Here is a 13,696-nt window from a genome sequence, read left to right as displayed (position 1 = left end):
AGAACTCCCAGGATGTCCTCAGTGGAGAGATGCTTTCATGGTATGATTGAAGTAAGGTGACCATATGTTTGAAGTACCCAGTGTTTTACTTGGTCTGACTGTAGCTTATTCAGACCTTGGTGACTGCACTGCGGCAAGTGACTTAAGAGCCTTGTGCTCAGCTTTTTGGGAAATGCAAAGCAAAACCAAGGTAGGCCCTAACCACATTAAGGATCTACACCATTTACTAATATTGTGGTGCTGTCTTTCTGGTCTGCAGGTAATCATTCTGGATGAGCCAACATCTAGGATGGACCCTGTTACCAGAAGTATCACCTGGGATCTACTTCAGCAACTTAAACATGGCCACACCATCGTGCTGACCACCCACAATATGAACGAGGCTGATGTGCTGGGTGACCGCATTGCCATCATGGCCAAGGGGGAGCTGCAGTGCTGTGGCTCCTCATTCTTCCTCAAACAAAAATATGGTCTCTTCAACTTTTTTCCTTTTTCATGCATACTTCATATCACTGTCAAACTTCCTTATGCAGCTGAGGTTTTTTTTGAAGTTTCTCAAAAAGGCCCTGAAAATAGAGCAAAGAGAAAGGGGCAAGGGCAGAACTACCTGGATATGTGTAAGCCCTCTTTCTAGGGCTCTCTAAGTCTGAAGGGATTTCAGATTTAGTTGAGAGTAAACTAACCAGAGGATATTTTTTCTTTTAAATTTGTTTGACTCAGACTTTGAACGGACTGTAGGGCAAGAGGGGAGAAGCCAGCAACAAGAAATGAAGAAGTAAGTAGGGTGGAACAAAGACCTTTGTGGGTGAGTGGAGAATAGGAGAGACTGGAGCCAGCACAGCATTCTATATGCTGAACCCTGCCATCACAGTTTCAGGCATTCAGTCCATCAAAAAGCATTTATTAAGCACTTCTTATTTGCCAGGCACTGTAGTAAACACTGGTGATACAAAGAAAGGCAAAATGCAGTCCCTGCTGTCAAAGAGTTCACAGTCTAAAAGGCAAGATAGAATGCAAACAACTATGTACAGACAAGCTAAATGCACAAGAAGGAAGGCACTAAAATTAAAGAGAAATTTGGAAGGGCTTTCTGTAAAAGGATGGAATTTTACCTGGGATTTGAAGGAAACCAAGGAAGTCAGTAGTCAGAGCAGAGGAAGGAGAGAATTCAAGGGATGAAAAATGTCCATATCTGAGATACAGAGTATATTCAAGGAACAGTAAAGGGGTATGAATGGATTGAAGAGTAAATGGGCAGTGGAATACAGTGTAGGGTGTAAGAAGATTGGAAGGGTTGGGGGAAGGTATTTATGAAGGACTTTGAACACCAGACATTATTTTATATTTTATCCTAGGGGTGATTGGCCTTGATAACAGATTGCGAAGGGGAAAGTGATGAGAGAGTGAAGAGTTGAGGATGACATCTAAGTTGCAAGCCTTGGGAACTAGGAGGATGGGGGTGTAATAGTAATAAAGAAGTTTGGAATAGAAATAGTAATAGAAAAGCTTGGAAGTGGGAAAGGTTTTGTGGAAAAGCTAATAAATTAAGTTTTGAACATGTTGATATGTCTATGGGATATCCAGTTTCAGATATCTAATAGGCATTTGGAGATGAGAGATTTGAAGTCAAGAAAGATCTTAGAGCTGGATAAGGAGATTTGAGAATCATCACTATAAAAATAGCAATTTAATTCATGAGAGCTGATGACAACACTAAATAAAATAGTATAGATGGAGAAGAGGAGAGGGTTAAAGACAAAACCCTGCAATTTGTGGACCATAGTTTGTCCTTTGTTCTTAAAGAGGACCATGACATCAGGGAGATGATGACATGACTTGCATTGAATTGGATTTGAGTGAGGGAGGGCTGTTCAAAGTCACTAGCCTCATGTTCTCCAGAGCCATCTGTGTCCAGTGACCAGATAGAGATCAGGATGACCAGAGATGGCCTAGAGGTTAGTGGGCATGACCTGGATGAAGGTCTAGCAAAGAAGACTTAGAAGATGTCACCAGATAGGTAGGCAGAGGAAGATTTCCCCAAAATCTAGTGAGAAGAGAATATCAAGGAGAAGAGGGTGATCAACAGTGTCAAAGGCTACAGAGAAGCCAAGAATAAGGATTGAGAAAAGGGCTATTAGATTTAGTAAACATCTCTGATAAGTTTGGAGAGAGCAGTTTGGGTAGAATGAAAACAGAAGCCAGATTGAAGGGAGTCAGGAAGAAATTGAGAGGAAGGAAAGTCTTCCTACGAAGTTTAGCCACAAAAGACAGGAAAGATGTGGGATGATAGAAGGGGTGGAAAGATCAAGTGAGGGCTTTTTGAGGATATTTGTAGTCAGTATGGAAGGAGCCAGTATTTAGGGAGAGGTTGAAGATAAATGAGAGTAGGGATGCAAAAGGAGGCAATCTGTTGGTGGAGACAGTACAGTGGGATCACTTGTGCAGATTTTGCCTTGGAAGGGAGAAGAGTCACTTCTTCATGTGAGGCAGTGTTGCAGTTTCATGGTGTGTTGTGTCAGCACCATTTCAAAATAATTCAGAATCAGACCACCTCTAATCTAAGTATAGGCATTTGTTGAGATTAATGTCTTTCATGAAACAGGCTAAGTTCCAAGAGGAGCCAACAACTTAATAAGACAACACAGGCAAATTTACAGTTTAATGATGCTGATTACACAACAGAAATTATGAATATTAAAAAGACAGGAGGCATTTGCTAAGGGATTAGGTAACTGGGAGGGTCCCTTATTTGGTTCAGGATGGTCAGATATCCCTTTCGTGCTGCTTTCTGATTGGCTAGCTATTGTGGTCCTGTTTGGTCAAGATGGATAGTTAGGTATTATGGTCCTGTCTTGGGCTAAGTGAATAATGTGATTGGGGTTGAATACAAGATTACACATCTGTTCAAATATGTGCATTAGATATGGGGACACTGGCTAGCTAGGGGCAGTGACTGTATTGAGTCTAGGGGCCTGTGGTGTGGTTAACATCCGATTGTGTGGTTAAATTGGGACATTCCTACTGTTCAGTGGGGCCCATAAAGAAATTAGAATATTGTGGCTAGGGGCATCTTTATTAGGATTCCATCAGCAGAGATGAAGGAGGAAAGAGTGGTCACAGGTACCTGGGTGATAAAAGATAAAGGAGAGGGGAGGAAGAGGGAGCTTCTGATAAGTGACTTAATTTTATTCCCAGTAAAACATGATACAATATTTTCAACAGAAAGGGTAGGGCCAGGGGGAGACATGGGAGGTTTGAAAAGGGATGAGATAGATGACCACCACTAACAGAGGCAGTCATTGCATTCAGAGCCAGGGTTAGAATCCCAGGATTTGCCAGTGACCATCAAAGATAAAAAGGGCTATGATGAAATTTTTGGTTGCAGTACACAGCATCTTCTTCACTGAAAATCAAGTGCACTATTTAAACCATTGTTCGGTCCTTTGTACAACTGGTAGGCTGTCTCTTTACAGCCCTCTGGCTGAGTGTTCATCATTTATCTCCAAATATTCATCAGGGAGTTCATCTAAATATCTTATGGATGATGAAGTGGTTGTGGTGACTTACCTTTATAAAGTCATCATCAGTGGCTGGAACTATTCTTCAAAGAGGCAAGTTGCATGATTAACATGGAAATATGTTTAATTGGATTGCACATATATAACATATCAGATTGCTTGCCACCTTCTGGAGGGAGAAGAGAAAAAAAAGGGAGAAAGATTTAGAATTCAAACTTATAAAAAACAAATGTTGAAAACTACCTTTATACATAATTGGAAAAAATAAAATTCTGTTTACTAACCACACACACGCACACACACACACACACACACACACACACACACACACACACACAAAGCAAGTTTTGCCTGCCAGTTGAGAATGGCCACAATCATGTTCCTTCATTTGATGATAGTTGGTCAGATCTGAGATTCTCTGACTCCTTAATGACTGTCTACCGCTGTGGAGGGATAACTGACTGATTACATTTGGAATTCAGTATATAGACTGCTCTGTCTTTAGCCTCCTCAATCTTTTAGGTCATATTTTTGTTCTACACTGCTTGCTTCTTTATCTTTTGCTTGCTTGCTTGTGTGTTTGTTTTCTACCTTTCCATACTACAGTCCCTTCAAAGTATAGTTCTAACAAAAAACAAAGTGAAGGAGTTAGCAACAGTAATAATTGCCCTTAGGGAAATCTTAAAACTCTGAAGCTTAAGGAGAACTAGAAAAGGAGCTTATCTGCCTTTAAGCTCTGCTTCGTCTCCCTTTGCTCTATTTCCAAGCTCTTTTTGAGGAACTCCAAAAAGATCATCCACATTTGTAAACTACTTTCACCATGTGTCTCTTATTCACAAAAATTCACAATTGCTTCCTATTTCCAGCTCTATTAAATTTAACCTCCTCTATTTGATTTTTAAGGCCCTCTATAATCTGACCTAACTTTACCTCCCCAGTCTCATTTACTGAGTTAGGGAGTTCTCCAGGGGACCTGATCAACTGAGGTCCCATCTGATGAAATTTGAAAATATGATGGTCAGGAAACATAAGCAGTGAAGTGAAAAAAATGTTTCTTTTTCATTTCTCCTTTAGAAGGAGTGAAGTTCTTTAGTCAATTTCCAAAGAATCATCAGTGCCCCAAGGTGCCCTTTCAAAAACAACCCACTTCCTGAAGGGGCAGTGGAGATAGTTAGCCAGCCAACTGCCTTATTATGCCATCAAAAAAGCCAATTAAATAATTTATTTATTCCTTCTAAAGGAGAAATGAAAAAGAATTTTGTTTTTCAGTCATGCGCAACTCTTCAAGACACTATTTGGGGTTTTCTTGGCAAAGATACTATTGTACTTTGTCATTTCCTTCTCCACCTCATTGTAGAGATGAGGAAGCAAGCAGACTTGCCCAGGATTACAAAGTATCTGAGACCAGATTTAAAATCAGGAAGATGAGTCTTCCTTACCCCACGCTTAGCACTATACTTCCTAGTTGCCCCAAAGAAAAAGAAACATTTCTGAATATTTCTTCTAATACTTCAATATCCATGATTTCTGTTACCTGCCCCTTCTATCCATTAAATAGGATATATATTGAGAGAACTTAGTTGATTAGGACTCTTCTCCTCTATATCCTATTTCTCTTTACCCCTGCCCTGTTTATATCAACAGTAGACCCTTCTGTCCTACTCAAATAGGGCTTTTCACTAATTCACAAAATAACATATTTGTTCCCACCTCTTTGTCATTGCTCAATTTGTTATGATATCCTGGAACACATTCCTATCTCCAAATTGATTGATTGTTGATTGGTTATTATAGCAGGAAAACTTTGGAAACCAAGTAATTATACCTGCAGTTGGGAAGAAAGTTTGAAAACTAGGCAGTTTGCTTTGGTTACATGAGTAAATCTCAAGTTTAGTAACATCTCTTCATAACTAAGGGATTGTTTCCCCAGCTATATCTCTGTTCACTGTACTGTTTATTAGGTACAGGTTTTTATAACAGGAGTTTGCTTCATAGATTCATAGCTTTTTTATTATGAGAATCCTAACCCCAAGTTAAAGTATCTGAAGTCAGTTCCAACCTGAGGAGTAGAAGTTGAATTAGCATCATTTAGAGACCAGAATCCTGCTTTTTGCAACAACATCAAAATAACAACTCACATGTAAGTGCTAAAAGTTTTTCCCCACTGAAATTCTATCTAGATATATAATGTCTCTATTTTACCCATAAGCAAACAGAGGTTCATAGATGTGAAGTCATGAGTTCATGATCACGTACTTGGTCTCATATCAGTGGTGAGTGGTGGCTATAGAGTTCAAATCCAACCCTCCTGACTCCATGTCTAGATCTTTTCATAGAACAACAAGGAGATTCTCCATCTCTCCTCTCCTAAGGAGCTCAACTGACTCAAATCTGTGAGGAGACCAAGTGTGGGCTATTAAAAACAGTGGAATGAATTCACCTGTTTCATCTGATGTTAAAAAATATTTTTTCAGGTGCTGGATACCACATGGTCATAGCAAAGGAACTTCACTGTGATGCACAAGAAATTACCCAAGTTGTTCTTCAATATATACCAAATGCCACTTTGGAGAGTGAGTTTGGAGCTGAGTTATCTTTTGTCCTACCCAAAGAGAGTACAAACAGGTAGGAATCCAGAGCTTTATGTGTTTCTACTGCTCAGTGTTCATAGTTGCCTTTCTTGGATTGCTGAGTTTTGGCAAACATACCATCTGATAATCTAGGAATCTTGTCATTACTGCCATATACCAAGCAAGGAGTAATCAGTAAACTGGGACGTTGGAAAGTTACACATTGAAAATTACTACTACTGTCTTCATGGTCACATAAGAGTAGGAGAGAGGTCACAAATTTTATCCCTACCTGGATAAAAGTAAACAAAAGCATTTTTAAAAGGGAGAGGGGAAAAAAATTCCTAAAATATAGTACAGTTATCTCACATAGTGGGGGTTAGAGATGTGGTCAACCCTGTTGTCTTGAAAATTCATGTAAAAATTTTTGGCTCTCCCTCTGTACCAGAAAAGAAATCTAAATTATTGTGGGATTTAAAGATAAAACGTGTTGCAATTATACAATACTCTACATATATTTTATGCATTTCTGAGTTTTGAACTTTTTCTGTGTTGTCTGTTAGCCTTCACATTTCATCTGTGGCTTTGGCAAAACTCCCCCAGATTTCTCATTTAATTTCTTATGACACCCTGCAACATACTGAAACCAAAATGGGGAAAGTTGCAATATGGAAGGTATAACTATATTTGGCTAATTATTGAGTATAATGTGAAAATTGAATATTAACCATGGTTGAATAATCTAAGAGAATTCTATTTAAGCTGAATTATAGGTGCTTCTGATTTTTCTGGTTTATTTTGTATTCTACTTTACTGAAGCCATTAATTGTCTGAATTATTTTCTTTGTTGATTCTCTAGGGTTTTCTAAGTAATCTCCATTTCATTTGTAAACTATGACAATTTCATTTCTTGGCTTGTGTTTATGCCTTTAATTTCTTTATCTTGCTTTAGTGTTTTTGCTAGCCGTTTTAGAATTTTGTTCAGTAAGTTATAATTCTATTCTTGGTTTTTCTCCTTCATTTGTGGCTACTCCTCTTTAGCTTCTTTGGTTCAGTGACCTTTATTTTGTCCTTCAACTATGGATATACCTCCAGGTTCTTTCTTGAGCCTTCTTTTCTCTATTCTTTTTTTTTCCTCCGTGATCTTTTCTGCTCCTGTGGATCTCATTATCTCTCTACAGATGACTACATGTATATGTCCAGCCAAATATTTCTCCTGAGATCCATTTCTATATCACCAACTCCTGTCAGACTTTTCAAACTCAATGTCTCAAAGATACTTCAAACTCAGTATTGCCTAAAACAGAACTCATTATCTGCCCCTCAAAACCTACTCCTCTACCAAACTTACCTACGTGCTACCATCTTTCCATTCTTCCAGGATTCGTAACATTGGTGTTATCTCTTGTCCTTACACTCCCTAATCTCATGAATCCAAGCAGTTGCCAGACTTTGTCATTTCTATATGCACAACAGTTCTTTCATCCTGTTCTCTCTCCTTCACCCTCTTGCTCTGCTTTTCTCCCTCTCTCTCTCCTTTTCTCTTCCTCTGTCCCTTCTCTATTTCTCCTTCTGTTCCTTCAGTCACCACCTTAGTTCTAGCCCTCATGACCTCTAGTATACACTATTGCAGTAGCACCCTAACTCTTCTCCCTTCCTCAAGTCATTTCTCCCACAGCTGCCAAAGTGATTTTCCTTAAGAACACATCTGACCATGGACCTCCCTGCACAGTAAACTCTACCAGTTCCCCATTACCTCAAATATCAAATATAAACTCCTTTCTCTGTCTTTTAAAGCCCTTCACAATTTGGACTCAGTCTACATTTCCAGACTCACTATTTCCTCTCCACATTCTACAATTCAGTCAAACAACTCTTCTCTCAAATGATAACATTAGAAGAGGCTACCAAGACATGGATTGACTTTCACAAATATAATCTTGGAGAATAATCACACTATCTGACTACTTTGTTCTCCAAATCAACAATTTAAAAAAAAGAGATAAAGATTTAGGGTGAATCACATTGTCAGTGTCATCACCTGTTGATTGTTTAGAAAAGTGGGGACCACAGTTTGACTTTAGGGATTTTTCATGCCATTATCATTGCCAAGTTATAATAAAATGCATATGTTAAAAAAAAAAAAAAAAACCTACTGCAATACATGGTGCAGTTGATTGAGCACCTGCCCTGAAATCAGGAAAACCTGAGTTCAAATCTGCCCTTAGACTCTTTGGAGCTGTGTATGGCCAAGTCACTTAAACCCAATTGTCTCCACCCAAAAAAAAATAAAAATGAATTGCATTGTGTTGGGTTTTTTTAAGTGATAAATAGTGTCATACCTTGATTAAGGCTTTTTTGTGCAATATTGATATAATCTTGTGGTTTGGGACAGTTTTGTTTTTAGTGTGATTTATTATGTTGTTTTCCAAATGTTAAATTAATTTTGTATCCATTATATATATATCCAACTTAGTCATGGTGAATATTTTTTAAGTATACTATAGTCTTTTTGCTAGAATTTTAAGTACAATTTTGATCAGTATTCATTAGTGATATTGGCTCTCTCACTTTTTTATGTTTGTTTTTGTTTTATTCCTCACTGATTTACATATTAAATCACACTTTTCTTATCCAAGGAATTTGGTAGAGTGTTTTCATTCTATTGTTGAGAAAATTTTTCAAAATGTTCAACCATTGATTTTAAGCTTTTCAAATTTTAGATAGAACTCACTCAAAAATCTATCCAGGCAAGTTTTTATTTTCTTTATGGTTAGTTTAATTTCATTTTTTAAAGTGTGTTCTTTAAAATCTCTAGGACATTTTCAAATCTGGATATTTTGAATCTCTCTTAGATAATTCTTCATTTTCTCTAAATTCCAAGTTTTGATAGCAAATAATTGTCTATAGTAGATCTGTTCATTTTTTTTATTTCTTCTCTGTTGTTATAATTTTACTTTTCCTATCTTTTCATCTTCTGACACTTGTGAAATTTACCCCAAATAATGTCACATCTCTATTCCCTTATATTAGTAGCACTTTCTCTCACATCACTTCCAAAAATTTCAAAGAATTAGTTTTTAATGTTGTTTATCTTTTCTATTATTTATCTTCATATTCTCGACTTTGTCCTTTATTCTTATGTTAAGTTTGGTCACTCATTTTTTTCTACTTGGATTTTTGTTTAATTGCTTCCTCTATTTCTCCTTTTTTTCTATATTGCTCTGTGTTTTTTTTAAACACATCCATTGTAGTTATATTGTGAAGTAAAACATAGAAAAAAATTCAAGAAAAATAAAGAAAATGAAAAAGGAAGTATACTTCAGTCTGTATTCAGACACCATCAGTTCTTTCTGTGGGAATGGACAGCACTTTTTATCATAAGTCTTTCAGAGTCATCTTGAATCACTGCATTGCTGAGAAAAGCTGAGTCATTCGCAGCTGATCATCTTACAATATTGCTGTTTTGCATCAGCTCATGCAAGTCTTTCCAGGTTTTTCTGAGATGATCCTGCTCTTCATTTCTTACAGTACAATAGTATTCCATCATAATCACATACAACTACCTATTCAGTCATTCCCCAATTGATAAGCATCCCCTCAATTTCTAATTCTTTGCCCCCAGAAAAGAACTGCTATAAATACTTTTGTACATATAGATCATTTTCCTTTTATCTCTTTTAGGATACAGACTTAGTAGTGGTATTGCTAGGTCAAAGGGTATGCATGGCTTTATAGCCCTATGAGCATAGTTCCAAATTGCTCTGAAGAATGGTTGAATCAGTTCACAACTGCACCAACAATGAATTCATGTCTCATTTTTCCTACATCCCCTCCAACATATGTCATTTGCCTTTTCTGTCCTATTAGCCAATCTAATAGGTATGAGGTAGTATCTCAGGATTATTTTAATTTGCATTTCTCCAATCAATAGTGAATTAGAGTGTTTTTCATATGGCTATAGATAACTTTCATCTGAAAACTGATCATATCTTTTCATCATTTATCAATTGAGAAATGCCTGTTATTTGCATTAATTTGACTCAATTCTCTATATGTTTGAGAAATGAGGGCTTTATCAGTATTATCAGAGAAATTTGTTGTAAAATTTTTTCAGTTATTATTGATAACTACATTTCCCTCCATCCTATTCCTCCCTTCTATTCTATTCTCTCTCTCCTTTCACCCTGTCCCTCCTCAAAACTGTTTGCTTCTGACTACTCCTCCCCTAATCTGTCCTTCCTTCTATCCCACCCCACCTCTTCTCTTATTACAGTACTATTTTACTGTAGGGTAAGGCAGATCTGCATACCCAATTGAGTGTGTACATTATTCCCTCTTTGAATCAATTCTGATTGAGTTAGGTCCATTCATTTTCCCTAACATTCCTCTTCTTCCCTTCCACTGCAAAAGTTTTTTGGGTCTTTTAGGTGAGATAATTTACCCCATTCCACCTATCCCCTTCTTTTCTAATTCTTTCTTCTCTTACCCCTTAATTTTATTTTTAGGTATCTTCCCTTCACATACAACTCACACCTGTGCCCTCTGTCTATATATATATACTCCTACTAACTACTCTAATAATGAGAAAGGTCTTATGAGTTACACATATCATCTTCTCATGTAGGATGTAAACAGTGTAACCATATTAAGCCCCTTTCTTGTTTACCTTTTTGTGCTTCTCTTGTGTCTTGTATTTGAAAGTCAGATTTCCTATTCAGCTCTGGTTTTCCCATCAAGAATGCTTGAAAGTACTCTAACTCATCAAATATCCATTTTTTCCCTGAAGAATTATATTCATTTTTGCTAGGTAGGGGATTCTTTTGCTCTCTGGAACATGTTCCAAGCCCTCCATTACTTTAAGGTAAGAACTGCTAAATCTTGTGTTATCGTGACTGTGATTCCAGGGTACTTAAATTGTTTCTTTCTGACTGCTTGCAATATTTTCTCCTTGATCTGAAATTCTGGAATTTGGCTATAATACTCCTGGGAGTTTTCATTTGGGGATCTCTTTCTTGTGGTGGGTGATTAGTGGTTTCTTTCAATTTCTATTTTACCCTCTGGTTCTAGAATATAGGGGCAGTTTTCCTTTGTAATTTCTTGAAAGATGACATCTAGGCTCTTTTTTTATCATGACTTTCAGGTAGTCCAACAATTTTGAAATTATCTCTTATGCATCTGTTTTCCAGGTCAGTTGTTTTTCCGCTGAGATATTTCACATTGTCTTCTATTTTTTCATTCTTTTAGTTTTGTTTTATTGTTTTTTGATTTTTCATAAAGTCATTGACTTCCATTTACTCCATTCTAGATTTTTTTCCAAATTTATTATTTTATTTGTTTTCAGTTTTCAACAATCACTTCCATAAGTTCCAAATTTTCTCTCCCTTCCTCCACCTTTCCTCCCCAAGATAGCATTCAATCTTATATGGGTTCTATACATGGATTCCTATTAAGCAAATTTTCACATTAGTCATGTTGCATAGAAAAATTAAAACCATGGAGAAACCATGAGAAAAACTCAAACAAATGAAACATAACACAAGAGAAAATATTCTGCTTCATTCTGCATTCCAAATCCATAGTTCTTTCTCTGGATGTGTATGGCATTTTGCATCATAAGTACTTTGGAAATGTTTTAGATCCTTGAATTTCTGTGAAGGGCTAAGTCTATCAAAAATACTCCTCTCACACTATAGCTGTTACCATGTATAATGTTCTCCTGGCTGTGCTCACTTCACTCAGCATCAGTTCATATAAGTCTTTCCAGGTTTTTCTGAAGTCTGTCTTTTCATCATTTCTTGTTACACAATAGTATTCTGCTCCATTCTAATTTTTAAGGAATTGTTTTCTTGAGTAAGCTTCTGGACTTTCTTTTCCATTTGGCCAGTTCTGCTTTTTAAGGCATTCTTCTCCTCATTGGCTTTTTGGACCTCTCTTACCATTTGGCCTAGTCTGTTTTTTATGATTTTTTTCCCTCAGTACTTTGTGTATGTGTATGTGTGTGTGTGTGTGTGTGTGTGTGTATGTTTGTCCTTTACCAAGCTATTGACTTGTCTTTCATGCTTTTCTTGTACCACTCTCATTTCTCTTTCCAGTTTTTCCTCTACCTCTCTTTCTTGATTTTCAAAATCCTTTTTGAGTTCTTCCATGGCCTGAGACCAATTCATATTTTTCTTGGAGGCTTTGGATGCAAGAACTTTTACTCTGTTGCCTTCTTCTGGGTGTGTGTTTTGATCTTCCTCATCACCATAATAACTTTCTATAGTCAGAATTTTCTTTCTGCTGTTTGTTCATTTTTCCCAGTCTATTACTTGACTTTTTAAACTCTTTGTTAAAGTAGGGCTCTGCTTCCAGTGTGAAAGGTGCATTGTCCCAAGCTTCAGGAGTTTTGTGCAGCTGTTTTCAGAGATACCTTTAGGGACCTGTAAGTTTTTAGTTCTTCCAAGACAGAACGATCTAAGGAGACATTTTTACTACTCTCTTGCCCTGTGCTCTGATCTATGAGCAATTTCAAGTGTTCTTTTCTGTCCTAAACCTGTGAGGACGGTTACCGTTTCCACTGCCGCCAAAGCTCCACTCTACTTCTCACCCTGGGACTGCCACCCAGGATTGTCACCTGGATCTGAGTATGAACAAAGCAATAAAACCCTGCCTCAGTGCTAGCAATAAACACCCCTATAATCTCCTTCTTGCCAGGTGCACCCCCTTACCATCTGTAGGCTGAGAGCTCTGGAAGTAGCCACAACTGATTCAGTCACTCCCAAGGCCTGCTCCTGATTTGCTGTGACCAGGGCTGTGCTGGCATGACCTGGGCTAGACTGCACCCCACTCTCACCCAGGTGTGACAGACCTTTCCTGCTGACCTTCTATAGTTATCTTTGGGGTTTATGAACTGAGAGGTCTTGAAACCACCACCACTGCCACTGATGCAGATGCCCCAAGGCCTGCTTCAAGTTTGTTGGGGCCCCATCTATGCTGGTCTGGCCTTCACTGGACTATGCTCCTCTCTCACCCTGGTATAACAGACCTTTCCTGCTGACCTTACAAGTTGTCTTGGGCTTGAAATTTGTTTTGCTCTGTCTTTTGTGGGTTCTGCTGCTCTAGAATTTGTTTAAAGTCATTTAAAAGGTATTTGGAGGGATTTGGGGAAGAGCCCAGGGTCCCTCCCTTTAATCTGCCATCTTGGCTCCACCCTCTATCATGTTAATATTTGTTTTCTGAAATATAATGTATTCTCTAAGGTTTGTTTTAGCTTCATCACAGAAATATTGATATATTATCATACCCCTTAACAAAGTCATTACCTCTATTACATTTTTGGATCTACTTGCTACTCAGGATGTTGTTATTAAATACCATTTTAAGTCTGTATCTTTTGCCCGCTACTCTGCTAACAAAATTGTTTAAAGTAAATGAAATGAATGAATATTTATAAAATATCCATATTAGCAGAAAAAGAAATAGAGAATTTAAATAACCCAAATTTAGGGGGTAAATGGATAAGCCATAAAAGCCTCATACATTTACTGATAACTTAGTTCCAGCTCAAAAATCCACAGTGGACAAAAGGGAAGACTGCCCCTAGGGGTGGTTGACTGATGATATGTA

General features: G+C 37.5%; 1 protein-coding gene across 5 annotated transcripts in view; it reads left to right on the top strand.

Annotated features, from left to right (window-relative positions):
• Window positions 1–13,696, top strand: part of LOC140497226 (phospholipid-transporting ATPase ABCA3-like) — a 309,351-nt gene that overhangs the window by 180,626 nt on the left and 115,029 nt on the right. For all 5 annotated transcript variants that reach the window (XM_072597909.1, XM_072597910.1, XM_072597908.1 and 2 more), the window contains exons 15-16: window positions 260–470; window positions 5,993–6,143. In XM_072597909.1, coding sequence (XP_072454010.1) covers window positions 260–470; window positions 5,993–6,143 — 362 coding nt within the window. The remainder of the gene's footprint in view (window positions 1–259; window positions 471–5,992; window positions 6,144–13,696) is intronic.

This window comes from Notamacropus eugenii, chromosome 3 (assembly GCF_028372415.1).
Source record: "Notamacropus eugenii isolate mMacEug1 chromosome 3, mMacEug1.pri_v2, whole genome shotgun sequence".
Classification (NCBI taxonomy): Eukaryota; Metazoa; Chordata; class Mammalia; order Diprotodontia; family Macropodidae; genus Notamacropus; species Notamacropus eugenii.
The sequence above is the reverse complement of the archived record's forward strand: the minus strand, read 5'-3'. Positions and strand labels throughout refer to the sequence as shown.